General features: G+C 43.1%; 1 protein-coding gene across 6 annotated transcripts in view; it reads left to right on the top strand.

Annotated features, from left to right (window-relative positions):
• GRIP1 (glutamate receptor interacting protein 1) overlaps positions 1 to 27,762 on the top strand; it is a 718,721-nt gene that overhangs the window by 659,367 nt on the left and 31,592 nt on the right. For 4 of the 6 annotated variants that reach the window (XM_043446768.1, XM_043446765.1, XM_043446769.1 and 1 more), the window contains 6 exons: positions 7,417 to 7,561; positions 10,012 to 10,151; positions 10,320 to 10,511; positions 24,691 to 24,847; positions 26,519 to 26,630; positions 26,744 to 26,788. In XM_043446768.1, coding sequence (XP_043302703.1) covers positions 7,417 to 7,561; positions 10,012 to 10,151; positions 10,320 to 10,511; positions 24,691 to 24,847; positions 26,519 to 26,630; positions 26,744 to 26,788 — 791 coding nt within the window. The remainder of the gene's footprint in view (positions 1 to 7,416; positions 7,562 to 10,011; positions 10,152 to 10,319; positions 10,512 to 24,690; positions 24,848 to 26,518; positions 26,631 to 26,743; positions 26,789 to 27,762) is intronic. The other 2 variants (XM_043446770.1, XM_043446767.1) reach the window with 1 other exon arrangement.

Genomic DNA, 27,762 nt, shown 5'->3' with positions numbered 1-27,762 from the left:
GATTTCCTTTAGGATTTGCTGGTTTGATCTCCTTACTATCCAAAGGACTCTCAAGATTCTTTTCAAGCACCAAATTCAAAAGCGGCAATTCTTCAGCACTCAGCCTTCTTTGTGGTCCAGCTCTCCCATCCATAAATGACTACTGGAAAAACCAGTACAGGCAGCTGTAGAGAATATTTTTTAAATGCTTCCTTTTCTCAGGTCTGTCCCCCTCCAAGAAATATAACCATACTCGATAACATGAATTCCATCACTTTTAGTTGAAGTGAACTTCGATTGACCTATATATTTATGCATTCCAAAGTCCCTCTCCCAAATCCAAGACTCCTATTTGGCCACATAAGCAGATGCCATGATGAATTCAAGCTAGATAGTGCTCGTTTTGCTAAACAGACGGCACTCAAGAAGCCTAGGAATAACATTGCAGATAAGTAATGCTGCAATTTTACATCTGTTCCATGGTCCCATTAATTTCCTTAACTAGGGAGCTGAGCAGAACAAACAAGTTGGCTGGCCCCCTTTCACGTCTTTCATTAATAGTGGTAAACCTTCTGTTGTGATATAGAAGCTGTTTATAATATCATTAACATCTGTTTAGGCTCACTTTGCAAATTCCTGGTGATCCACATCCTTCCTTCTCAGAAAGTTTCTGTTCTGGTTCAACACTCCAGTTGCTCCTTTCTTAGCTGGAACAGCCTCAAGGAGAGAGTACCTTGGAGGGCTTCCACCTCCAAAACGGTCTGAGCAGAAATGGCAGTTATCACCCTCTGCGCAAGCTGCAGGGCTCTGCAGCCGCCAGTTGGGCTGCTGCCCGAGAAGGCAGATGGGTTTGGAAGTGCAGCCTGCAGCTGACTCCAGCAGCGCAGGCTTTATTCTCCCTCTTTGAATGAGCTTCATTGGGTCTGCATCACCTTGGAGAAGGAAACTAGACCTTGGAGCAGCCAGAAAAGTGACTCACAGGGCTAGGAACCTGTAACTGCCTGCTAGCAGGTATTTGTCCTTTTGCTCATTTGTTCAGGCACTTACTGGAGTCTCTGTGATGCTCAGCATAGTTCTAGGCTCTGAGCACGTGAAGATGAAAAATACTTTACACATGCTATGTATATGTCAATGCTAATCTCCCAGTTCATCCCATCCTTCCTTCCCCTACTGTGTCCACATGTGTGTTCTCTACATCTGTGTCTTTATTCCTGTCCTTCTAGTGGGTTCATCTGTAGTATTTCTCTAGATTCAGCATGCATATGTTAACATATGATGCTTGTTCTTCTCTTTCAGCTTTCCTTCATTCTGTATGAGAGACTCTGGGCCCATCCACGTCTCTACAAATGACCCAGTTTCTTTCCTTTTTGTGGCTAAGTAATATTCCATCACATATATGCACCACATCATCTTTATCTGTTCGTCTGTCAGGGGACATTTAGGTTGCTTCCATGTCCTTGCTATTACCTACTGTGTGTAAAATAGACGGCTAGCGGGAACCTGCTGCATACCACAGATAGCTCAGCTCAGTGCTCTGTGATCACCGAGACGGGTGGGAAGGTGAGGGTGGGAGGGGAGCACGAGAGAGAGGGGCTGTGTGTATACAAATAGCTGATTCACTTCCTTGTACAGCAGAAACCAACACAGCATTGGAAAACATTATATTCCAATAGAAAAAACATGAATTTTCAAGGTGATCCTATCCTGATGAAGGAGACATGTAGAGAGAGAATTAAAACATAGAGCAGAAAGCATATACTAGACCATGAATTCCCAGTGGGGGCAGAAACTGGTTCTCAGGAAGAAAGGAAAAGAATCTAAACCAAAAAGATATATACGTATGGATAACTGAATCACTTTGCTATACACCTGAAGCTAACATAATATTGTAAATGAGCTATACTCAATTTTTTTAAAAAGTGTTTTTCAGGGAACAAAGAATCTTAAATATTACATTACAATGGTGTGTGACCCTCCAAAGCTCAACCTGACCGAACCTTGTTCCTTCCTGTTTAATTTCTCTAATTAGGAAGAATTTAAATTCAGTTTTTCTCCTCAGTGGGAAGAGAGGAGACAAAAAATTTTTATAAAGAAGTATGGGAACACTGCAAGAATACATAAGAGCTGTAGGATCTCATGGAAAAGGTCTCTAGTCTCAGCTAAGGAGCCTGGAAGGTTTGCAGAAAGATAAGACAGCTAAGCCATGTTCTAAAGTGAGGGTAGACAGCTATTAAAAGGAATGGAATAATGCTATTTGCAGCAACATGGGATGGACGTAGAGACTGTCATGCTGAGTGGAGTGAGTCAGGGAAGGAGAAATATCATATGACACCCCTTATATGTGGAATCTAAGAAGAGATGAACAAATGAACTTACTCACAAAACAAAGAGACTCACAGACTTAGAGAACTAACTTATGGTTGCTGGGGAGGGATGGGAGGAAGGGATAACTGGGGAGTTTGGAATGGACGTGTACACACTGCTAGGTTTAAAATGGATAGCCAACAAGGACCTACTGCATGGCACATGGAACTCTGTTCAATGTTTGTGGCGGCCTGGGTAGGAGGGAAGTTTGGGGGAGAATAGATACATGTATGTGCATGGCTGAGTCTCTTTGTTGTTCACCTGAAACTGTCACAACATTGTTAATCAGCAATGCCCCGATATAAAATAAAAAGCCTCAAAAAATAAAATAAAGTGAGCATAAAATTCTCCAGAGGAAGGAAGATGTTTGTGCCCAGGGAGTAACCTGTGCAAGGTTAAAGCTGCAAGGCAAGTGCTTTTCAAAGGGACCATTGGGGAGAGAACTAGACTGGATTGGAATGGGAAAGGATGGCAGAAGACATAGAGGCTTCAGCCCTGTTCATGCCAAGGGGTTGCACTGTATTCTTCGGTAACCGGGGAACTAATGGAAGGCTGTAAGGAAGAGAGCCACATATTCAGATTTATTGCTTTCAGAATATTCTGGGAAGGAAAAAGAAAGAATTCAGTGTTGACAGGGCTGGTGAAAATAGATGTGGCAGAGAAGGACAAAGACTGGATCTTAAGTAGGAAAACAATTTAGGGAGAAACCATTGCTATAGCAACGGGGCTGACCTGAGTCCTCAAGAGCCCGTGGCACCCTGCTTGGTGGGCAGGTGGGTCATAGGATCTGGTTGTTGTCATTGTTGTTGTTATTTAGTCACTAGGTTGTGTCTGACTCTTTGTGACCCTAGGGACTGTAGCCTACCAGGTTCCTCCGTCCATGGGATTTTCCAGGCAAGAATACTGGAGTGGATTGTCATTTCCTTCTCCATGAGGTCTTCCTGACCCAGGGATCGAACCAGTGCCTCCTACATTGGCAGGCAGATTCTTTACTGTTGTGCCACCAAAACCTTAATTGGATGGGCCTGGATGGGAGGGGAGTTTCGGGGAGAATGGATACATGTATATGTATGGCTCAGTCCAATTTGTTGTCCATCTGAAACTATCACAACATTGTTAATCAGCTATAATTCAATATAAAATAAAAAGTTACAAAATAAATTAAAATTAACATGAAAATATATTTAAAAAATAAAGACTGTGTAATGAACCATCCTACATTACCTAGCATTAATAGATTAACTTAGAATCAATCTTGCTTTAGATCTACTCCCACCCTAAATTTCCCCATCCCACCCACACACTGAATTATTTTTAAGAAATTTTAGACATCATGTCATTGCATGTTGCAAATATTGTTAATGTATCCCTAAACAATACTCTTATAAAAGACTTCTAAAATTCATAACTAAATATTGCAATAGCAATAATTCTTCAGTTCAGTCGCTCAGTCATGTCCAACTCTTTGTGACCCCATGGACTGCAGCACGCCAGGCCATCCTGTCCATCACCAACTCCCAGAGCTTACTCAAACTCACATCCATTGCATCAGTGATGCCATCCAACCATCTCATCCTCTGTTGTCCCCTTCTCCTCCCACCTTCAATCTTTCCCAGCATCGAGGTCTTTTCCAATGAGTCAGTTCTTCACATCAGGTGACCAAAGTATTGGAGTTTCAGCTTCAGAATCAGTGTTTCCAATGAATACTCAGGACTGATTACCTTTAGGATTGACTGGGTTGGATCTCCTTGCAGTCCAAGAGACTCTTAAGAATCTTCTCCAACACCACAGGTCAAAAGCATCAATTCTTTGGCGCTCAGCTTTCTTTATAGTCTGACGCTCACATCCATACATGACTACTGGAAAAACCACTAGATTTGACTAGCCGGACCTTTGTTGGCAAAGTAATGTCTCTGCTTTTCAATATGCTGTCTAGGTTGATCATAGCTTTTCTTCCAAGGAGCAAGCGTCTTTGAATTTCATGGCTACAGTCACCACCTGCAGTGATTTTGGAGCCCCCCAAAATAAAAGTCTGTCACTATTTCCATTGTTTCCCCATCTATTTGCCATGAAGTGATGGGACTGGATGCCATGATCTTAGTTTTTTTAATGCTGAGTTTTAAGCCAACTTTTTTGCTCTCCTCTTTCACCTTCATCAAGAGGCTTCGTCAAAAGGCTCTTGAGTGCTTCTTCACTTTCTGCCGTGAGTGTGGTATCATCTGCATATCTGAGGTTATTGATATTTCTCCTAGCAATCTTGATTCCAGCTTGTGCTTCATCCAGCCCAGCATTTCGCATGGTATACTCTGCATATAAGTTAAATAAGCAGGGTGACAATATACAGCCTTGATGTACTCCTTTCCCAATTTGGAACCAGTCTTTACTTAAGTTCCTGTCTCCCTGATTTTCATATACATGGATAGATAAGTTTTTCTAAAAGTAGTTGCTCTAAATTAGAATCCAAAAAGATGTATTCCTTGCTTTTGGTTGTAATGTTTCTTAAATCTTTCCTTTCAAGTTTTTGTTTCCAAGAGTTTATTTGTTGAATAAATCAGAAATCAGCTACATTCTTGACATGGTCTAAATATAGCATCACATCTTCATTAATATTCTGCCATTTTCTTGCCTTGCATCGCATCACTGTTTAAACTCGTTGAGTACCTTAATAAGTGCTTTTGTCATTGAAGCACTTCAGCTGCCTGATTAAAAGTGTCGCCCTACATAAAGTAACCTGAAACTGTCCTAAACACACTTACTCCTTTCCTGGTGTTACTTTGTCGTCTTAGTGATACAAGTTGCAAAACTGTCCAGAAATAACACAGGGCACTCACTGTTACCTGGGATCAGAGAACTGGGTTCCCTGAAGAACCAGCTAACTGGAGTCAGTTTCTCTCCACTCTCCAAGTGAGTGGGACTGCATCCCAGCTCAGCTTCCTACAGGCCAGTGGTTGTTTTCATCTGGATGGAAGTTTCAACGGAAACGTCCCACAGATTTCTGGGCTCTGGGCAGCTGGGCTCCATGTACTTGGTGACTGGCATTTCCCACAACTCCGTAAAGAGCTGATGGCCAGATCCAGAATGCCTGGTGCCCGTTGACATGCCAGTGCTCATGCTTGCCCTATAGGGAAGAAGGGCAGTAAGATGGCCAGGTCTCCCCACTGGCAGGCACATCAGAGTGCCCGCTCAGTAACTAACATTTACTGTACCAAGGTTTACTAATCGAAGGACTCCCCTAGAATTACATGCAGAATATAGTTGTTGGCAGAGACTGCAAAGTACGTGTGCAGTTCCAGTAATACCCTAATCGGTTATGTAAAACCCAGCTCTGATGGGTAATGATATGTCACAGAGTAGAAGAAGTTAGACTTGTGACTCTGCTTCCGTTTTTGGTTGCTCTGTATCCTGGTGCTTCTCTCAGCAGCTGCTTGGCAGGCCATCACCAGCCTATTGACCACAAGTGAAAATAGAACCCTGGAAGAAGTATGTAAACCACCAGATAGAGCTGTTAAAGGCTTGATGTGGAGAATTCTCAGCTGCCAGTATAAATCTGAGTCTAATGTTGAAGATGTTTATACCCTAGATGTTGATTTAAGCATTGCAGTGTGGGAGATGGTTTTTATTCTCTATGTATGGAGCTTCTTCTGAGTAGATGGAGCAGTGAGGAAGTAGAGGTGATGGGTACATCATCCCCAAACTCCTAAACTGTGGGCAGAAGTGAAGAAAGTGCTGGCTGGAGAATACTCATCACTTCCTACATTTCTCTACAGACCTTTCTATTTTATATTCATTGTAACTCTTCACTGCACACACAGATAATTGAATTGTTAATTCAAGCTTTTCTGTTCCTCCTATTTTAGGGCCTCATATCATAAATGAACAGCTGCTCATTGCAGAAATATGACTGTGTTAATGCTTCACTGGGATACAGCCTGACTATAAAAGCTGACTATTTTGTTACAGTATCTACTGAACCATTTCACTGTATCCTTTGGTACAGCAATGAACAACTCCTTAACCATTCACAGCTTCCAGGCCCAAGGAATAAAACAAGAAATACTCAGAATGTCTTGTTTCAGCATGTCATCAGCAAATAAAACCCTCTGGATTTTGAGACTTCGTATTTACAATCTTGACACGGTCAAAACACCCGACCATGTTGAAGGTGTCCCATGATATCTTTCAAGCCAAGGCTTTAAGCAGACCATACTCACAAATATTTTCCTTCATACCAACATTAGATGGTAAAAATTAGGTCACTGCAGTGTGTCTACGTGGTATATGCTACTGAAATGTCATTTACATGACTCCTAGTCTCAAGGACAGAGAGGGGAAAAATCATTCAAACCTGTGTTTTGGGAAAAGAATCTAAAAAAGAGTGGATATATGTTTAACTGAATCACTATTGTACAACTGAGATGAACAGAACATTGTAAATCAGCTACAACAAACAATTTTTTAAAAACCCTCTGTTTGAATATCTGTGTATTTGTGAATAAGATTCATATTTTAAGACACAGTCAATGAAACGATAGATAAGGGGCTGCAGATTCTCAAGCCCCACTTAACCATGCATATATTAAAGTTTGCTCTAACCATGAGTAAAATCAACTTTTCTCTATTGAGAGTTAGTTTGCTTGTAAAGCCTGAAAACAGGACTTGCATGGCCCAATCTCTTTGTTTACTGCATGAGTCTCTCCAACCACATTGCCTCCTCAGCTATAGCTTCAGTCCCCAGATATTTATGACACCCTCACAAAACACTAGGCAAGCACTGTGCAAGGCAGGACCACCATATTAAAAGGCCTGCGGTGCCAGCTAGGTAGCTCTCTCACAGGTTTAAAACATAAGTCATTAGGCAGAGAACCCCTTCCTTGACCCTTGATGACAGCAACATCCCTATATTAGAATGTTACAGCCAACTAAGGAAATGCTACTTCCCAAAATAATTATTTTCTGAGACATAATGCTTTGATGATGATGTCTTGAGTTTCTTATTTCATGTATGGAGATATGTGTCTTTTTACTCTGCTTCTTCCAAAGAAACCAATAATGATTCATTGGCATTTATTGCAGATGAACAAGAAAGTTCCGGAGCAATTATTTACACTGTGGAGCTGAAGCGCTATGGGGGGCCCCTTGGCATCACAATTTCAGGAACTGAAGAGCCGTTTGATCCTATAATCATTTCAAGCCTCACTAAAGGGGGATTAGCTGAAAGGTACCATTTGAATCAACTGCTACAATTACCTGTGTCTGAAATGGGTTTCCTTCCTCACAGCTGCATAAAAACATGCTTCCCTCTCCTGGTTGTTTATCTGTTGACTTTTTCAAATAGCACAAAGGATTGATTTTAGAGCTTGAGAACTCTCAGGCAGAGCTCTGACTTAAAGGGCATCTTATAAGCAGTAAAAAGTGTCCTGGGCTTAGCCTTGATATTATTCTCCAGAAACATATAAACTGACCACAGTCGACTAGAGGTAAATTTATCTTGTGTCCATTTTGAGAGGAGGAGACTGAAGTTCAAGGAGGTCAAAAGGCTTGTCTGATTCAATTCAGCAAATGTTTATGGAGCCTCTGTTACCTGGCTTAGCCGCTGAGAGAATGACTGACATAAGCTTCGTCTTCAAAGATTTCAGACAGCAGTGTAGGGACTTAATAACATCTTGAAATTTGGAATGCCCATTTGCCCCTTTGGCAACTTGTTTCTGTTTGCATGCGTCCCACCACCACCTCTCACACTGATTTCTTTCCAAGACAATGTTGTGGGACATACTTCAAACCCCATAACCAGACCTATCCTCCGGCAACCTAGCTCAGGTGTGCGCATACGTTGCTCGTGCTGACACTTGAAGACAATGATTTGCAAAATAGAGATGAAGCATCACAGAATTTTGGAGCTGCAAGACACCTTAGAATCAGCTCATCTAGCATCCTCATCTGGTAGGCGAGGGCGCTGAAGCCGCTCCAAAAGGGTGGTCTGTTGAAATTTTGTATTCTGATGCTGACAGACACCTTTGACATGGTATCCTCTAGCCACCCCCCGTCCTAGGTTTCATCTGTTAAGAGAGACAAGAGGGAATGATTAATATGGATCTGACTCGGCAACCTCCTAGTCAAGTGTTCTATGGCTCTTCCATAAACTGGAGAGTTTTTTTTTTTTTTTTTGGTCAGATCTTAGTTCCCCAACCAGGGATTGAACCCAGGCCACAGCAGTGAAAGCGTGAGTCCTCCCATTGGACTGCCAGGGAACTCCCTGGAGACTCCTTATGAAAGAATGAATTGATTTTTTTTTTTTTCAGGAAAAAAATATTTCTCGCGAGTAGATTCTTATAATCTGTGTGACCCGGTGTCGCCTCTGGTGCCCCAGCACTAGTGATGCCCACCAGCCCCAGAGCGGGCTGGGGTCAGGTCACTCAGGGTCAGGTCACTCGGGCACGAACCGCCTGTGAGTTGGCTTCCTCCACTCATGTATTTAAAGTGAACCAGCACCCCAGAGGCTAGCACATGGGATTCCCACTCTATATCCTTCAGCCCAGGTCAAGAGATCTGAAAGTTTAAACCTTTCCTGGTGGCGGGGGGGGGACTTCCCTGGTAGTCCAGGGGTTAAGACTTCGAGCTCCAACTGCAAGGGACGTGGGTTTGATCCCTGACTGGGGAACTAAGGTCCCACATGCCGCATGGTGGCCAGAAAATAAAATTAAACCTTTCCTGAGTTTGACTGCTGTGAGTCTGTTCCTTCCCCACCTGTGCTTCCAAACAAAGATAGATATGGTGAACATCAGAATTATAACTTCCAGACTGCTAGTTCAGAATTGGGTGAGGATGGGAAGAGAAGGGAAAACATTGAAGGTTTCTCTGTTGATCAGTAAATTAATTTTCTTTTCCCATTGCAAGCAGAATGTTAATCCCATTACATGTGTTTCCCTATTTAGTCCTCAGAGCTTCCCTGTGAGGTGGTTTTCTCCATTGTAGTGATGAGGAAACTGACACCTAGACAGGTGAAAATAAATTGCCTGAGACACACAGCTGGTAGGTGACAGAGTTGGCATCAAACAAATTGATTCCTGGGACTTCCCTGGGAGTTCAGTGGTTAGGGTTCTGCACTTCCACTACCCGGGTCACAGTTTTGATCCCTGCGAACTGGGATCTAAGATCCTGCAAGCCACGTGACTTGGCCACAAAAAGAAAAAAATGTATTGATTCCTGAGTTCAACCTTTTCAATCCTTGGAATCACCACCAGGGTCTTTTGTCTAAGCCTTGCTTCCAGTAAGCTGGGACACTGATTGTGTTCAACATTTCTAAGTCTTGTAGAAAGAAGGACTGCTCCCATGCTAAACATCACTATGTTGAAATTGACCAATATTGTTTGTTTCCTTGGGGTTTTGAAGAGTGTTATCAAATGACTCCATTTCCTTGGAATTTAAAAAGCACACAAGTCCTTTTAAAAACCTAATTAAAACTTTTTCTTTAATTTTATTTGAAACTGAAAAGTAATTTACAACGGAAGTAGTCATCTTATAACATTGCCCAGGAGAAGGCAAGAAGTGACTTCAAGAGACCCTTGCCAAGTCTTTATTGTTGTGAACATATGAAGTATGTCAGGGAATTTACATTCAGTAGCATTCAGGGATTATTTCTACCTTTCCTATTATTATTTGGTGTTTCAGAACTGGTGCGATCCACATAGGAGACCGAATCCTAGCCATCAATAGCAGCAGCTTAAAAGGGAAGCCTCTGAGTGAAGCCATCCATTTGTTACAGATGGCAGGAGAGACTGTCACCCTGAAAATTAAGAAGCAGACAGATGGTGAGTGGATCAAGAGCCACAATTAAGGATTTCTAGTGGATTTCCTTCCCTAAAAGAATGTGCAAATATCTACGTGTGTACTTCTGGGGAAATGACTCTTCAGCCAGGGGGTGTTGGCATATCTTCGTATTTATATTTACTCTGATATTTAAGCTCTTTTCCTTAAAGCCCAGTCAGCATCAAGTCCCAAGAAATTCCCTGTTGCCAGCCACTTGAGTGATCTGGGAGATGTGGAGGACCCATCTCCAGCACAGAAGCCAAGCAAACTCAGCGACACATACCCCTCCACTGTGCCCAGCGTGGACAGTGCCGTGGACTCATGGGATGGCTCTGGAATAGAAAGCAGCTATGGGAATCAAGGTATGTCCTAGCCGTGGGGAACCGGAGATTTATCATTGGTGAAGCTCATGTTTCTCAAAGATCCACCTTCTGCTCCATGAAAAGAATATTTTACTTGTGTCTACTTGAATGCAAACATAGCAAACACATTGAATATGGTGGCCTTGAATTTTTCTCCTCTTTAATGCTAAAAGGTTATAAACATCTATTCAACACTAGGAGACCCCCATTAGATCTACTGTTATTCAAGTGTTCGATCCAGAGCTTGTTCTTTAAGCATAGATTAATATGAGGCAAACCACACAATATGTTGGGTCAATGAAGACCAGCTGCATTGTCTTACTTTTTCAGCAGCCTCTGCACAAAGATGGAATAGGAAATGCTGGAGGCATGCAAGGAGGTGAGCCAAAGATTCCTGACCCCATTTATTCCTGCCTCTGCCTGACTTTTCATAGCAACTTGCAGGGGTTTCCGCCAATACTCATCCTTAGAGTTTTCTATACTGTTAATCATAGTATGAAAAGTGAAAGTTGCTCAGTCGTGTCTGACTCTTTGCAACCCCATGGACTATACAGTCCACGGAATTCTCCAGGCCAGAATACTGGAGTGGTTTGCCATTTCCTTCTCAAGGGGAATCTTCCCAACCCAGGGGTCAAACCCAGGTCTCCTGCATTGCAGGCAGGCTGTTTACCAGCTGAGCCACGAGGGAAGCCCTAATCATAGTATGCAAAAGTATTTAGTAGTTTTTCTTCACAAACCTCATCTTCATGTGATGAAGTGTAACCTGTATGAAAGGTTAAACCTCAGTAACAGAATATAAGTACCAAAATGTGTTAGACAGAAGACAGAATATAAACACTTATTTTATTTATTTTTAAATATTTATTTATTTATTTGGCTGAGCCGGGTCTTAGTTATGGCACATACGATCTGTAAGTGCGGCGTGTAGGATCTAGTTAACTCACCAGGGGTTGAACCCTTGCTACTTGCTTTGGGAGCGCAGAGCCTTAGCCACCGGACCACCAGGGAAGTCCCTAAAGGCTTCTTTTAAAAATCTGTTTCCTTCTCAATGATACTTAGCATCCAAAGAGAAGTGAGTCAAAAACTCTCTGTATTTATTCTCAGCCAAGCTTTGTGTGTGTCTTGTGCTAATCATTCAGTTCTGTCTGCCTCTTTGTGACTCCATGGACTGCCTTACCGTCTCTCTAATGCCCTGTGTAAATTCCAGCCTCCGTGGAATGTAAGGCCTTTCCCCCATTTATAAAAGATGAAGAACCATTTATTATTTATGAGGGATTTTGAAAATTTGAAATCCTAGATGGGGAATAGTAGTCATCATAATAAGAAATTTGGCATTTATAAATTAAAAATCATTACGGGTTTGAAGAGAGAGACCAGAGATGTAGACAAAATGGCAATTGGGATAGAACTGACATCTTCCAAGATGATGAAAAATTAGTAATAATACCTTGTATTTGTAAAACACTTTAGAGTTCATAAAGCACTTTTACGTAACTCATTTCAAGTGTTTCTGTTGAGGAGCATGGAAGCTGAAACCACAGGATTTCGATGTTGGGCGCGAATCTGAAGTCGGCTGGTCTGACGTCCAGCGCAGCCCTTGATGGCCTCTGCAGCCTGGCTGCCCGCCCCCACCCGACGTGGGCTGCCGTGCCTGCCGTGACAGGCTGCTCCCTAACTGCTGAGGCAGCTCCGCCAGCTCCCGGTCCCAGGATCTGACGGCTTGCCTTCTCACTTGTATCGAGCTGAAATGTGTCAGCATGTAGCTTCGGCCTGTTAGTTCCAGTTCTGCCCTCAAGGTCATTCCGAAAGCCTCCTCTGCTTGACAGCCCCTCAGCTGCTCAAAGACAGCCCTCGTGCCTCTTTTGAACTTCTTCTCTGAGCAAACTAGCCCCGGTTCCTTTCACTGTTCCTCATATGACTTACTTCTGAACATCTTTGTCATCCTGGGAGCCTCTCTTCTGACGAGGTTCAAGTTTAACTCTGTTCAAGTGTAGCGCTCAGAAAGGAAAGTCATACTACGGTCTGGCAGTCCAGAGCCCCTCAAGTAACTCACGTCTGTCACCTTTATCACTGGAGACTGTAGAACCCATCAGCGCAGTCTACCTCAACATAAGAATTCTGGTGATCACTTCCTGTCACTCATTTTTTTTTCTTTTTGGCCACCCCTTGTAGCATTTGGGATCTTAGTTAGCCCTGCCCAGGGATCAAAGCTGTGCCCCCTGCATTGGGAGTGCAGAGTCTTAACCACTGGACCACCAGGGAAGTCCCCTGTCTGTTGCTCATCTTGAGCTTGTTGTTTACCAAGATCTCAAAGTCTTTTTCCCCTTTCCTTGTGATACTGAGCTTAAACCTGATCTCTCCAGATAGTGCTTGTGAAATTGACTTTTTAAAGGAAGGTATAGAACCAGACCTTTTGCCCCCATGATATATCATATTGTGAGATATTCTCTCTCCTTCCTGTCTACGCAGCCTCTCAGCAGACCATATCTCAGGAAGACTTTTACCTTCAAGTCTATAATAGTTGTCCCATTGCCAATAGGATATTGTACCTCCATCACACACATCTTCCTCCATGGGCCAGGAATTCTTTTTCTGTGGGCACCTTTCTTATTGGTCTATGCTTCTAGTCCAAAAATGTCAAACTTGCCACATGCATTCATTCAGCAAATATGTAATGACTGGCATAATAGAAGGCCAGTACATGATGGGTATACAAGGTTGCACAAAGAGACAGCTTCCTGATTCTTGTTGAAGAAGTTACCCAGCTGAAGGACCAGACAGTTAACAAGTACCAACAGTGTGAATTTTTACTTAATGAAAAGAGAAAAAGGATGGCATAATCAAAGCTGGTGGAGAAAGAAGGAGTAAGTTTAAAGAAGTCTCACAGTGGGATGACTCTCAATTCTATTGATGCAGACTGTTTCTAACCTGCCTCTGGGAACCAGCTTCTTTCACACCCATCTCTTGACCCTTATATTCATGTCCTTCTGCCTTATCAAGAGCTTATGCTTATGGGCCCCTTATAGCCCTTTATTCTTCCTTTAAACTCTAAGAAAAGCCTATAATTGCTTTCCTTAGAATTTGCAAAGGTCAATCAATACAAGAGGAGACTGACAAAAAGGTGATATCTGGACTCTGTCATACTCCTAGATAGTGAGACTCTTGTGATGTCTGTATTTCTTGATTCTTTAAGTCAGGCAGTCTTATCCTGTTGTACATATGCTTTAGATAGTTCTCTCATTTAGTTAACTTTTTTTAGCTTTAATGAGGTTTAATTGACAAAATTATATGTATTTAAGGTATGCAATATAATGACTTGATATCCATGTATATTGTGAAATGATTACCACCAAGTTGATTACCACATCTATCACCTCATATAGTTACCGTGTGTGTGTGTGTGTGTGTGTGTGTGTGTGTGTGGTGAGAAGCCTTAAGGTTTACTTTCTTTGCATCACATATACAATAGAGCACTATGCCAGTTCCGATTCCCAGAAATCATTCATCTTATAAATGAAAGTTTGCATCCTTAGACCCATATCTCTCCATTTCTCCCACTCCCCAACCCCTGGTAACTGCATGCTACTCTCTGTTCCTCTGAGTTGGGCTGTATTTTTAGATTTCACAGATAAGTGAGCACATACAGTATTTGTCTTTTTCTCTCTGGCTTATTTCACTAGCATAATTTCCTCCAGGCTCATCCATGTTGTTACAAATGGCAGGATTTTCTTCTTTGTCATGGCTAAGGAATTTCCCTTGTATGTATACACATATCCCACATTTTATCCATTCATTCACTGGCAAGCACTTTGGTTGTTTCCATATCTTGGCTATTGTGAATGAGAATCCAATGACATAGGAGTAAAGCCATCTCTTCTATACAGATTCTATTTCCTTCTGATATATACCCAGAAGTGGGATTGCTGGATCCTTTTTGAGGTCATTTTGATCATTTGTATTCTCTCAGAAAAAAGAAAGCAACTCCATTTCATCCAGTTTTTCAAATGTATTTGCTTATAATTGCATAATCTCTTGCTTGGGTCTTGTCCTTTTTTTCTTGGTTTCTATAATTATATTCCCCATATGGTTCTGTATCCAGTGTATTTGTCCTTTTATTCTTTTTCCGCATGATTATATGGGTAGTGGTTTATTTTTATTTAGCTTTTCTTTTGTACAAGGAACTGGCTCTTGCATTTTTTTAATTTCACTCTGATTTTTTAAAAACAACTCTGCGTTTAATTTGATTAACTTTACTCTGTTCTTTTTAGATTTTGTTCTGTTTATGATTCATTTATCTCCCTACTATCTTATAGTTTTCATAAAACATCATGGTGATGTGTCAGAAAAAAACACCAGCATGTACAGTCAGAGAGTCCAACTTTCCTTGAATGTAGTTAGGGAACACAAAACGGTCCATACAAAGAGTAACACAGAGCAGGAAACTCGGGCAGGGTTTTCTCCACTGGGGGAAGAGAGGGGACATTTTTCTTTTCCATTTGATTTCTTATCTACAAGCTCATGTTTCATCTCCTTCAGTGATCTTGCCTTGCCCAGTTTTTCCTGAGCTCTCATGTCTATCATCTCTTGTTTTATAGAGACGTGTATTTTTTTTAATGTTGTGATAATATATTTGGTCATGTTTATCATTTGCTCCATAACAGTCTTTTTCTCATGAGTAGCCTTCATCTGCTATTGCTTTGTTTTCTGTTCCCTCTCTTTTTGTAATATTAACTTAATATGTCTTATAGTAGTTCCCTTTAAATTATTCCTTATCTTTAAATGCAATGACTTCTTCATGAATTGAAAGTGAAAAGTGAAAGTCATTTCACTCGTGTCCGACTCTTTACAAGCCCAAGTCCATGGAATTCTCCAGACTATAATACTGGATTGGGTAGCCTTTCCCTTCTCCAGGGGATCTTCCCAACCCAGGGGTCGAACCCAGGTCTCCCGCATGAAGGTCTCCATGAATTGGAAGGGTGCAGAATTTACCCCCAGTTCAGTCCTGTGATGAGTGCATTCTTCCTCTGCCAGCAGAGGGCAGCACCCGCAGGCCAACCACGATGCAGAATTTCTCTCTGCCTCCCTGCCTCGCTGAGAGATTGCCTCCTGCAGTCTGTGGGCTCCTCTCTCAGCCCACCTTCCTGGCTTTTTCTCGGTGCCAGATGGGCTCTGGGGCGCTTTCTGCCACCAGTCATTGCGACCATTCCAGTGTTCCAAACAAAACACTGTTTTGCCTGATGCCGGGGCCCCTGCTTTGGAGGACTGGACTTTCTCCAGCATCTCTGGACAGGGCCGTCCCTGGCGGTACAGCGGTTGGGACTCCGTGCTTCCACTGCAGGGACTGCGGGTTCAGTCCCTGGTCTGAGAAGTAAGATCCCACAGGCTGTGTGTAGTGTGGCCAAAAAAAAAAGTTTCTGGTCAGAAATGTCTCCTCTTGGCTTCTTACCACCACCTCTCATCTGAACTTAGTAAGTTTCCCTATGTATTATGGTTCAGTATTCTAGGTTTGCTGAAGATAGAGTTTACATTCTGTTATTTGCCATCCATTTTTGTTTTGAGGTGATTTCTAAGAGAAGGTAGAACTATTTTTGCTCTGCCTTTCTAGCACTGGAGAGTGAGCCAGAGTTCACTCCAGTTTCATCTAAACACTTTGAACATTTCTTGGCAAGTGCAACTGCAAATAGTTACACAAATGTATGATTTGATTTTCTCATTTTTAACAAATTGGGGCTGTAGGAAATAAATTTGGCAGGAAATTATCTGGCTCACCCTCCTATGCTAAAATTGGCTTCCAAAAATCAAATTAATGGCAGGAGCTACAATCACAAAATTGTCGAGTTGAAGATTGATCCTCAAAACCATTTTCTGATTTTAAACTTTATGAATAAGAACCAACATTGCTTAGTTCACTTTTCTAAATTAATAGGAATGTGAATTAATAGCTACAAATGGGAGATATTTATCTGCACCATATTGTGGTATAAAAACAAAGTAAACACCTAAAATTAAACTCTTAATGAAAAAAATCTAGACTGATTTTTTTTTTTTCTTTTGGCCACACCTCAAGGCATGCACGATCTTGGTTCCCTGACCAGGGATCAAACCCAGGCCCCTTGTAGTGAAAGCATGGAGTCTTATCTGCTAGACCATCAGGGGTCCCTGACCTCCAGGATCTAATGCCTAATGATCTGAGGTGGAGCTAATATAATAATAATAGAAATAAAGTGCACAATAAATATAATGTGCTTGAATCATGAGGAGACCATCTCTGCCCCCACCCCATGCGTGGAAAAACTGTCTTCCATGAAACTGGTCCTTGGTGCCAAAAAGATTGGGCACTGCTGCCCAAATTGAATTTTATACCTTGTATTAGTTTGCTTGGGCTGCTATAACAAAACACCACATACTGGTGGCTTAAGCAACAGAAATTCGTTTTTTTATTGTCTGGGAGGCTGGAAGTCCTTGCTCAGGTGTTGGCAGGTTTGCTTTCTCCTGGGGCCCCTCTGTCCTTGGTCTGCAGATGGCCACCTTCTCATCGTGTCCTCACACGGCCTTTCCTCTGGGGACGTGCATTTTTGTGTGTGTGTTTTGTGTGTGTCCACATTTCCTCCTCATAAGGACACTCATCCCATGGGACCATGGTCCCACCCTCAGGACCTCATTTACCCTTACTTACCACTTTAAAGGCCCAGTTTCCAAATAGAGTCCCATTAGGGCATCAACTTATGAGTTGGGGGGGACACAATTCAGTCCATAACATCCTTCACTTTATGATACAAAGTATAAGACCAGATACTGAAACCTGGATGTGAAAGAAAGAAAGAAGGAAGGGCAAAAGGGAGAGGAGGGGAAAAAAAGAAAAATGAAAACGGTTTCCAGTTCTGAATAAAAAGAATAATTACTTAGGAAATACATTCTCAATTACTTCTATCTTTCCATTTTTTAATCGATTTTGCATTTTAAAACTAGTTTGCAGTATCATACCTGTTAATTTTATGTGTTTACATCATCACTCGATAAAAACAAAGTCTAATTATACTTCTGGCAGTTGATTTTTCTGACACCTGGGCTGCCTCATTTATTTATTCTTTTCATGGCTTTTAAGTTTGGCGCCTGGTGTAAAGGTATATTCCTCAGAGCCTATTAACATCTTCTCAGCTATGGAAACCAGCCTGCCTTTACCCAAACCTAATTTCCCTGAGATATTCTCTATATTAAATTATGCTGTCATCATCTACCTGCATCAGTTAAGGAGTAGGTTCACTTATATAGAAAAGAAAATACAAGGACAGTGTTTAAACAAGATAGAGGGTTATTTTTCTCCCACTGTGGGAAACAGCATGGGGAAAGCAGGTAGCCCCACAGTGTCATCAGGACCCAGGCATCTTCCTGCTTTCTACTATCTTAACGTCTCTTACTGTTATCAAAAATGTGGGGTCCGGCTGCTCGCCACTCCAAAGCCAATAAACAGGCCAGGTTGGTGGAAAGGGAAGTTTGCTTTATTTCAGATGCTGGCAACTGGAGGGGGTGAGGGTGGACATGTGTCCAAAGGCCAACTCCCCTCCACCGAAAATCAGTGGGACCAGAACTTTTAGGCTGAGGGAGGGTGCTACATGCAGAAATGGCACAGTCAGCCCTGACTTGTCATCTTCAGCTTGGTCATCAGCGATCTGACCCGGGTCATCTTGGTTGTTTTAGGTAGTTAGTTTTCAGTTCCAGGGTCAGATTGTTTCCGTTTCTTTGAGGCCAGTTCTCAGAATTGTGGCAGCTTATGTCATGGGTTTGTCTGGTTGTCATGTAATTAACTTCTTCCATCTGATGGCGGTTTCAGTATTTATAAGACAGCTCACAGGATATGGCTCAGAGTATTATCTATAGCCCTTGAGAAGAAACTAAAGGTCCTTGACTATGCTTAATGTTGTTCAGTCACCTAGTCACATCTGACTCTTTGCGACCCTGTGGACTGCAACATGCCAGGCTTTCCTAGCCTTCACTGTCTCCCGGAGTTTGCTCAAGCTCATGTCTACTGAGTCAGTGATGCCATCCAACCATCTCATCCTCTGTTGCCCCCTTCTCCTCTTGCCCTCAATCTTTCCCAGCATCAGGGTCTTTTCCAGTGAGTTGGCTTTGCTGCGTCAGGTGGCCAAAGTATGGGAGCTTCAACTGCAGCAGCAGTCCTTCCAAGGAATATTCAGGGTTGATTTCCTTTAGTAATGACTGATTTGATCTCCTCACTGTCCAAGGGACTCTCAAGAGTCTTCTCCAGCACCACAGTTCAAATCCAGTAATCATATACGGATATGAGAGTTGGACCATAAAGAAGAATGAGGGCCAAAGGATTGATGCTTAATGACTACATTATTATTATTTGGTCTCCTTTGACTGTTTTCCTTTGTTTCTGCATGTTCTCATTTCTCTGATTAAACTTTTTCTTTGATTACAGTTTTCCACAGACAAAAGACAGGCAGAGGACATGGGGGGTGGCAGGGAGGGGTGCGCCGAGAACCATAAGGTCCTGCTCTGTTTCATTCATCTCTCCATTCACTGCCATTGCCCTTGTTATAAAGCCTTCATCAGGCTTGAAACAGTTATTTCCTCGATCATCTTACTTTGAGCCTCTTACCATTCTGTATTACTATCAATGAGCTTTAGAAAAACTAAATCAAACAATGCCACTCTCTAAAAACAAAGAAACCAAAAAAAAAAAACCTCTTTTGATGATTCCCTGTTGTAGATGACACCCAAAATCCTTGGTTTAAAGCACCAAGTTCTTTTCAGTCTAGTCCCCAACTGTTTTATGGATTTCATTTCCTGATATTCCCTTGCAGGATCTTGTACTCTGCATCTTGAATTTTTCACTCTTCTCTAAGTAAGCTTTGGTTTTCAGTACCTTGACAGCACTAGATGTTTCAATGTTAAACAATCCCTGCCTTTATCAGTTCTAAGTCTGTTGGGAAATAGAAACTGGAGTCAGCAGTGGATTAAAATATCAACTTTTTACTTTTTATTTTTTGGCAGAGTTGGGAGTTGTTAGAAAAGCTGAGTTGAATGTACAGCCAGACTCAGGATTCTTATTCCTCTACCCCACCCCAAGTCTGATGTTGGGACTTAAATAAGGGGGAAGTCAGATCTATGAGGGCTTTCCTGGTGACTCAGACAGTAAAGAATCTGCTTGCAATGCTGGAGACCCCGGTTCGATCCCTTGGTCGGGAAGATCCCCTTGAAACAAGAATGACCACCCACTCCTTTATTCTTGCCTGGGAAATCCCATGGACAAGAGGGGTCACAAAGAGTTGGACACAACTGATTGACTAACACTTTCCCTTTTCAGATCTACGAAGCAAACTGTAACCCCAGCTTGTCAGTTGGATTTGACTTAGTTGAATAGAACTAAAAACCCTGATATCAGAGTGACTTAAATCATAAAGAAATAGGCACTTCAGAGCTAGTATATAACTCCAGAGTGTCATGAAGGACCCATGCTCTTAACTATATCTTCTCTTGTATGCCTAGCACTTGGTTTCCACCCTTGGGTTCACTCCATGACCCAAGATAGCTGTTGGGGCTGCAGCTGTTCCATCTACATTCCATCTACATTCCGGGCAGCAGAAAAGAGGGTTGTAAGGAGCCCTTCCGGAAGTTTCATTTACATGCCATTGGCCAGAACTTTTTACTTAGTTAAATTAACACTTAACTTCAAGAGAGGCTAGGAATTAAGTCATTCCCTGAGCACCCCCAAAATAGGCACCCTCAAAACTGGTAAAAAGATGAAGAGTGGCACGCAGTTAGTAGTCTGCCACAGCCATAGTGCAGTCTTGGCCTCCCGCCGCCTTTGAGCTCTGAGCCTCAGGAGTGGGACTCAGGTTGGCTTACCTCATGGTGCTACAGCATGGGAGAGGATGAGCCCGAGGAGAGCCGGAAAGGGCCCAAGGTTACGTTCCCAGGGCTCTTTTCCAGAGCTGGGCCAACTGGGTAAATCGATGCTCATCCTCTGGGGAGGAGTAAGTACAGATGGTCAGAGGGGCCAGAAGGTCCCTGGACTGCTGCTCACGCCTTGAGAGTGAAGCAGGCCCCCACTGGTGGAGCATAAGGCCAGGAAGCGAGGTGTACCACGAGGGCACCTCTTCAGTCCTCCTGCTCAGCTTCCCCTGTGCTTCCACTGGTGGATGCCCGCTTAGCCCCTTAGGTCCCAGCTCGTATGTTGCCATTCCATTGGCACCCTTCATGACCTGCTTTCTGAGCCCCAGACAGATCTCTGTTCTTTTCTATCAGTGTGTTCAGATGGAAAGGGTACCACTTCTCACATGCTAACAGAACTCTCACTTTCCATCTCTGCCTGTTTCTCTTCCTCTTTCTCCCAAAGCTATACTAAACTGTGGATTTTTCTGAGGACAGGAATCTGGTTTTATTATCTTTGCATCTCAGCTCCTCCTGCAGTACCTGACAAGCCTTAGAGGTGCTGGCGCATGCACGCAGGCTAAATCACTTCAGTCGTGTCCAACTCTTTGCAACCTCATGGACTGTAGCCCGCCAAGCTCCTCCTTCCTTGGGATTCTCCAGGCAAGAATACTGGAGTGGGTTGCCATGTCCTCCTCCGGGGGATCTTCCTGACCCAGGGATCGAACCCACGTCTCTTATGTCTCCTGCGTTAGCAGGCGAGTTCTTTACCCCTACCGCTACCTGGGAAGCCCCTGGAATATTCACTGAATCAGACATGCTGATTTCCTTCTTTCCCTGTTTTATAATGAGACTGAGATCTTGACAAATTGAGTTGCTTAGTAAATAATAAAAGTAATGGACATTAAATGAGGTTTCATTAAAACCTCATTGTGTTCCAGGCATGTCTGTGAGTGTTTATGTGTATTATTCTCCTTAATTTTCATATCAACCTGGTGAAGCATGTGTCACTATCTATATTTTACATGGAGGTGAATTGGCCAGGACTGCAGAGCAAGCAAGTGGCAAAGCTGGGATCTGAACCTGGGTTTTGCTTACTTCATTCTCTGTGTTAGCATAGCACGGACCAGACCAGGTCTTCTAAGTTTATACCTAAGCCCCATATATTTGCATTGTATATCCCCTTTTCATGCCCTGCTTTGTTGTAACATGATAATTCTTTAATAGTACTTCTTAAGACAAGTCTTCCTTGATATAGACAGGCATGCCTTTTTGTGGGGACGGGGCATTTTCCTAGTAATGATGCTTCATATCTGCTCAAGCCCATCCTTACAGTCCTGCTCAGGTCACCAAGAACTACTTACATCAGTTGGAGGAAAAATCAGAAAGTTAACCTGCTCAGTTTAAAACATGTTGGAATTTCCCTTGGGAACTGAATGGTCTATGGGTTAATGCCTGTCAGAAAAGGATGCCCCTGGGAGAACACCACCATTTAGCATTCTGCTCTTAGCAAATTTAAAGCCTTTAGGGGAAGTGAGGTGTGGACTTACTTCCCCTAACTCTTTTTAAGAGATGTCACGTATTTGGGTGTTGGTTTATTTGCTTCAGAAGATGGATAGCCTGTCAGAGGGAGCCAGGTGAAATGTAGTGTTGCCCCATCACTCCCCTTTAAGAAGAGACTCAAGAGTTCCCAGTAATTCAACACTGGACAGAAAACTGAACATTCATCATGCAAAACTTCTCCCCAGATGTCTAGCCACACTTGCAGTTACCCAAGAAAGAAAATGAGATATGGGACTGTAAATATTGCCTCTGCGCTGAGGACTTCTGATGCTTGGTTTCCTAAAACAGGAGGTGCGTCCGGTATTTCCATGCTGCGACTGTATGGTGGAGGGCAAATCCTCTTGATCAGAAAGCATTGTCCTTGGACCGCCTTCTTTCTCTGAGCTCTAATAGTAAGGATAGCATTATAGTACTAAACAAGTGGAGGGAAAGTGAACGCGGAAGATGAAGCAAAGGAATGGCGTGGAGATAGTCATCTTGTGTTGTTGGGTCATTTAAATGAATGTGAAATTGTGGCTCTAGGCCTGTTTGCTAGATGCTATGCTTTAACCACAGTAAGAAATAACTATTATATTGCAACCCAGTACACACGTGTGGGCTTCCCAGGCGGCTCAGTGGTAAAGATCCCACCTGCCAGCGCAGGAAACACAGGGGCCACGAGTTCAATCCCTGGGTCGGGAAGATCCCCTGGAGCAGGAGACGACAACCCACTCCAGTATTCTTTTCTGGAAGATCCCATGGACAGAGGAGCCTGACAGGCTACAGTCCATGGGGTCACAAAGAGTCAAACCTGACTTAGCGACTGAACGCAGAGCACGCACGTAAGCAAACACGCACGCAATGAGTCACAGCCTGATGTGACGTCTGAAGTCACGTGTGGTGGGTCCAGCACTAACGCTAGACTCAGACCGGCCAGTCAGCGCCTGCTCTCCCATTGGAAGCCCCCCCTGAAAAGCTTTGAAACACTGCAGACCCTACCTCACGCTTATAGGTTGTCATCCTAACTTTTCCCTCCCCAAATTATGATACTTACAAAAAAAAAAACGTAATTTCTAGTCTGTGGTAAATACACTCTAAATATATTCTTGTCAAAATATGAAGCCACAGATGTAGCTCAGATTTGTGGGAAATGGTCTATTATATAACCTGATTGTCAAAGCCGTTCCTCACTTTCTCATCAAGCTAATCAGACTTAACTCCCTGTCAGAAAGGAAGTCAGTCTTTGTTTTGCTGGTCAAATAAACGTCAAAATGTGCGCACCTCCTCACCCTGACAACTGTCCTTCTGAACTCTAATTCTGAGATGCAGGGAGATAGATAGATGAGAGGGGTTAAAAGCTTTGCACTGAGTCGGTGCCTGGTTGAAATAAGGCTCCGCTCCAAGACCTTCCCTCAGGACCGAGCCTTTCCCTAAGTATCTATCCCTCAACTGATGGCTGGGAGCTTTTATATCCCAGGGTCAAGCTCGTTCAAAGATTTGATATGGATGAGAAATATGCCTTTCATTTGTAAAGGGGCAGGAAAACAATTGTGAATTGGGAAGTGAGAAGGGAGCCTTGACTGATCTTAGACATCCCCCATCTCCCCCTGGAGCTTTCTCAGCGAGGTCGTTTTAGGAAGACCTTCCTATGGAATGGGAGGATCTGACTCTCCTAAAATTAGGACTGGAACCCCCAGGAAGGTTTGCAAGTACCAACTAGGTCCTCAAATGAAAATAATAACAGTACCTACCTTCAGAGATAATTGTGCAGAATCAATAAGGTGATACAAATAAAGGAGTTTTAATCATTTTATTTATTTATTTATTTTTGGCTGTGCCGAGGCTTCACCGCTGTGCAGACTTTTCTCTAGTTGTGGCAAAATAGGGGCTACACTCTAGCTGCAGCGCACAGGCTTCTCACTGTGGTAGCTTCTCTTGTTGCCGAGCACGGGCTCTAGGGCAAAGCACAGTAGTTATGGCGCACAAGATCAGTTGCACCATGGCATGTGGGATCTTCCCAGATCAGGGATCGAACCTATGTCTCCTGCATTGGCAGGCGGATTCTTGACCACTGAGCCAGCAGGGAAGCCCCAAGTAAAGGACTTGAAGCTCTGGGTGCATAGTTAACGCCTGCTCTGGGCTTACTATCATCACTGTTTCTGTAGTCAATTGACCCCTCTACTCACTAACAATGCGGATGAAGTGATCCTCAGGCCCATGCCTACATCTGTGGGCCCCAGCCAGTTTTTCTGTGCTCCGTCCACACCCTGCAACCAGCACCCCTTGGCGACTCCTTGGACCTAGAACCCACCTCTGGTGGCAGATTCCACTCCCAGAAGGACGGGCTTGGGTAAGAAGCCCTCTTGGACCCTGCAGGTGGACACAGGATATCTGGGCAGGCAAGTCAGGGTTCTGACCTTCTGGAACTTGCTCTGGAAAGGGTTGGATACAGGTTTTGGGGTATCCCCCCCTCCTAGCAGATTTCTCAGCTGGACAAGGGAGGGCAGGAGCCCTCCTGCTTGGAGGCCCCTCCTGCTTGGGTCTTACCTCAGGGTTTTTATGAGAATCAATTGGTATAATAGACATGAGTGTGTCTTTAATGTAGGAATTAAGTGTTGTCTTGATGGCCTTAATGACCCCAAATACAGTTAGTCAGACCCCTTGAATAAACAAATGGAAACTACAGAAAAAAGACAAGTGACTAGAACAGAATATAATGAATGCCTTCTTTTTGTTCCAGGCACTGGCTTTCAGGCCTCAGGCTACAACTTCAACACCTATGACTGGAGAAGTCCTAAACAAAGAGGCAGTCTGTCCCCAGTCACAAAGCCCCGAAGCCAGACTTACCCGGATGTGGGACTAAGTAACGAAGAGTGGGACCGGTCCACCGTCAGTGGGTAAGGTTTTCACCAACTGCCGCCCGTCCCAACTGCTTCCGGGTCATTTGGGCCGGATGTGAACTTCTGTACTTCCTGTGGCACCTACTGCTCACGTTGGAAGGATTCATGAAGCCGCTATCACCGTCCATGCTGGCCCCATGGCCGATTCAAAGACTTGAGCCTGCCCAGCAGGAGTCTGGGCTCTGCCACCCTAAAGTTTCCCCAAATGAGAACAACAGTAGCGCATGGGGAAGATCTGCTCCTATAAACCATGTCCTCACTGTGACCGGTTCCCTCTCCTTTCGTTTAGAAGGTGGTTTCACACTGTGTGTGTGTGTGTTTGTGTATGTTAGTCGCTCAGTCATATCCGACTCTTCGCGACCCCATGGACTGTAGCCCGCCAGGCTCTTCTGTCCATGGGGTTCTCCAGGCAAGAATACTGGAGTGGGTTGCCATTTCCTTCTCCAGGGGATCTTCCCGACCCAGGGATCAAACTCGGATCTCCCGCATTGCAGGCAGATTCTTTACCATCTGAGCCACCACAGAAGCCCAGTTTCACAATAAATTACATGAAAAAAAATTTTTTAAACTGAGGATTCAATATTTTTAACTGAGAGTCTATTTTAGCAGTATGCTCCTTACCAAAATATTTTAAGGAAACTCATAAATCTGATAGCATTTAAACTGATCTAATCATAATGTTTAATAAATAATTAAATGTTAATAATTAATAACCAAGAATTAATGTTTAATAAATAACTAAACATCATTTAATACTGATGTTTATAATGAATGGGGAAAACATGTTTTTCTCTCTCAAGGAAAAGTTTGATTTCTCGTTCCTTTCAGATAGAGTAGCTGAAAGATATCCCTACCGGTGCCATGCTGACGTAGGTCACTCAGCAGTATCTGTGAATTCAGTTAGTAAGACCATGGTCCTTCCAGTCTTTGAGACATTTTGAATTTCCTGTTACAGTGTCTTTCTGTTAGAACTGGCCTGACTTGGAGGCCACAACTGAAAGAAAGCCAGATCCAAAATGAATCTCTATTTTGTGTGTGAGATGAAGGGGAGGGAGATTCTGGATCCAAATATATATACATACATACATATAGACAGATAGATATATAGATATGTATATATATATATAGGCTTCCCAGGTGGTGCTAGTGGTAAAGAACCCACCTGCCAATGCAGGAGACATAAGAGACGAGGGTTCGATCCCTGGGTCAGGAAGATCCCCTGGAGGAGGGTATGGCCACCCACTCTGGTATTCGTGCCTGGAGAATCCCATGGACAGAGGAGCCTGGCAGTCTACAACCCATGGGTTTGCAAAGAGTTGGACATAACTGAAGCGATTTAGCATAGCATGACATACATGTGTGCGCACACACACACATATATGTATGTATTTGGGCTTCCCAAATGGCGCAGTGGTAAAGAATCTGCCTGCAGGAGATTCAGGTTCAATTCCTGGGGTTGGGAAGATCCCCTGGAAAAGAAAATGGCAACCCACTCCAGTATTCTTGCCTGGAGAGTCCCATGGTCAGAGGAGCCTGGCAGGCTACAGTCTATAGGATTGCAAAGAGTTGGATATGACGGAGTGACTGAACACACACACATGTATATAAATGTGTATACACATATGTATCTGGCAAGTTCTTAACCAGCACTGTGCTTTTGGACAGCAGCTTCACAGGGCCTCCCGACAGTACCGAGGCTGAGCAAGAGGAGAACTTCTGGTCCCAAGCGCTGGAGGATCTGGAAACCTGTGGACAGTCCGGGATTCTGAGAGAACTCGAGGTAGCCTTGGTCCTGCCACTTACTCTCCTTGTTTCTACATTCATTTTTTTTGGTCCTTTTGAGTTGGCATTGGTCACACCAGTTCATTTAAAAGCTTTAACCCCTTTCCACAGGAGAAAGCTGACAGGCGTGTGTCTTTGAGAAACATGAATCTCTTGGTAGCTACCCTTTCTGTTTATATTTTTGCTTGTGAAGCTGCCTTCCCTGCCCCCTTGCCTTTCGGACAGTGATTTGATTTTATCCAATGCAGTTACAAGTATTTTTTTCCCCATTTCTGCCCCCACCCTGAGCTTACTGACCTGTGGCTTCTCTGCCATTGCTCCTTGCTAACCCCGACTATCCCTGTTTGCCACTGGATCGCTCAGGCGAGCTGTCTCAGCAGTGGCGTCTGTCATTCTCTGATTTGCTTTAGAAAGGTTTCTTTGGCATGTTTTCATTTGTACCTGGTAGAGACGTTAATTTGATCGTGAAGAGGAACATAAGAGGAAATTTGATCTTACTTCATTTTGCCCTTAAAGTAGATGACAATGCAGCTGGTAAAAAAAAGGCCAGTCTGTTTGATCAGCAGCCAAAATATTACTGAGTACATTGCTGTTAATTGCAAATCCTGCTTCTGTGCTAACTTAGTGTGAATTCAAGGACTTGCAGAGAGATGGAGTATAATAGCAGAACTCCTGGTGAGTTCTTTAATCAAAGCCGTAAATTTGCTGACAGTATTCACACTTTGGTCTGGGAAGTCCTGGACTGTTTCCTTTTATGTTCTTTTAAATTTTCTGAGCTGTAAAAAAGAAAGTGGCAAAAGTCTCATTTTTATTTTGATGTCGTATGAGGTCCCCAAGTCACCATAAGGAATGTGAATGGCCTAACTGGGTGGAACTCTTGCAGTTCTAAAATGATGACTCATCTTTATATTATTTTGCTTCTCAGTTGCATGTGTGGATATTTTATGTGACTCCAATGTTTGTGAATCTGCAAAGAGAATTATAAAGAAAAATATTAGTTTGAATTCGTAAACATCATGGTATTACCTGGCATGAATTTCAACTTCAGAGCACAGTTAAAGGACCTGGAGATGGATAATCCTACAAAATGTAAATAAATTAAGATGTTAGCAATTGATTCGTTTTCATGT

The sequence above is a fragment of the Cervus canadensis genome, chromosome 25 (genome assembly GCF_019320065.1).
Source record: "Cervus canadensis isolate Bull #8, Minnesota chromosome 25, ASM1932006v1, whole genome shotgun sequence".
NCBI lineage: Eukaryota > Metazoa > Chordata > Mammalia > Artiodactyla > Cervidae > Cervus > Cervus canadensis.
The sequence above is the reverse complement of the archived record's forward strand: the minus strand, read 5'-3'. Positions and strand labels throughout refer to the sequence as shown.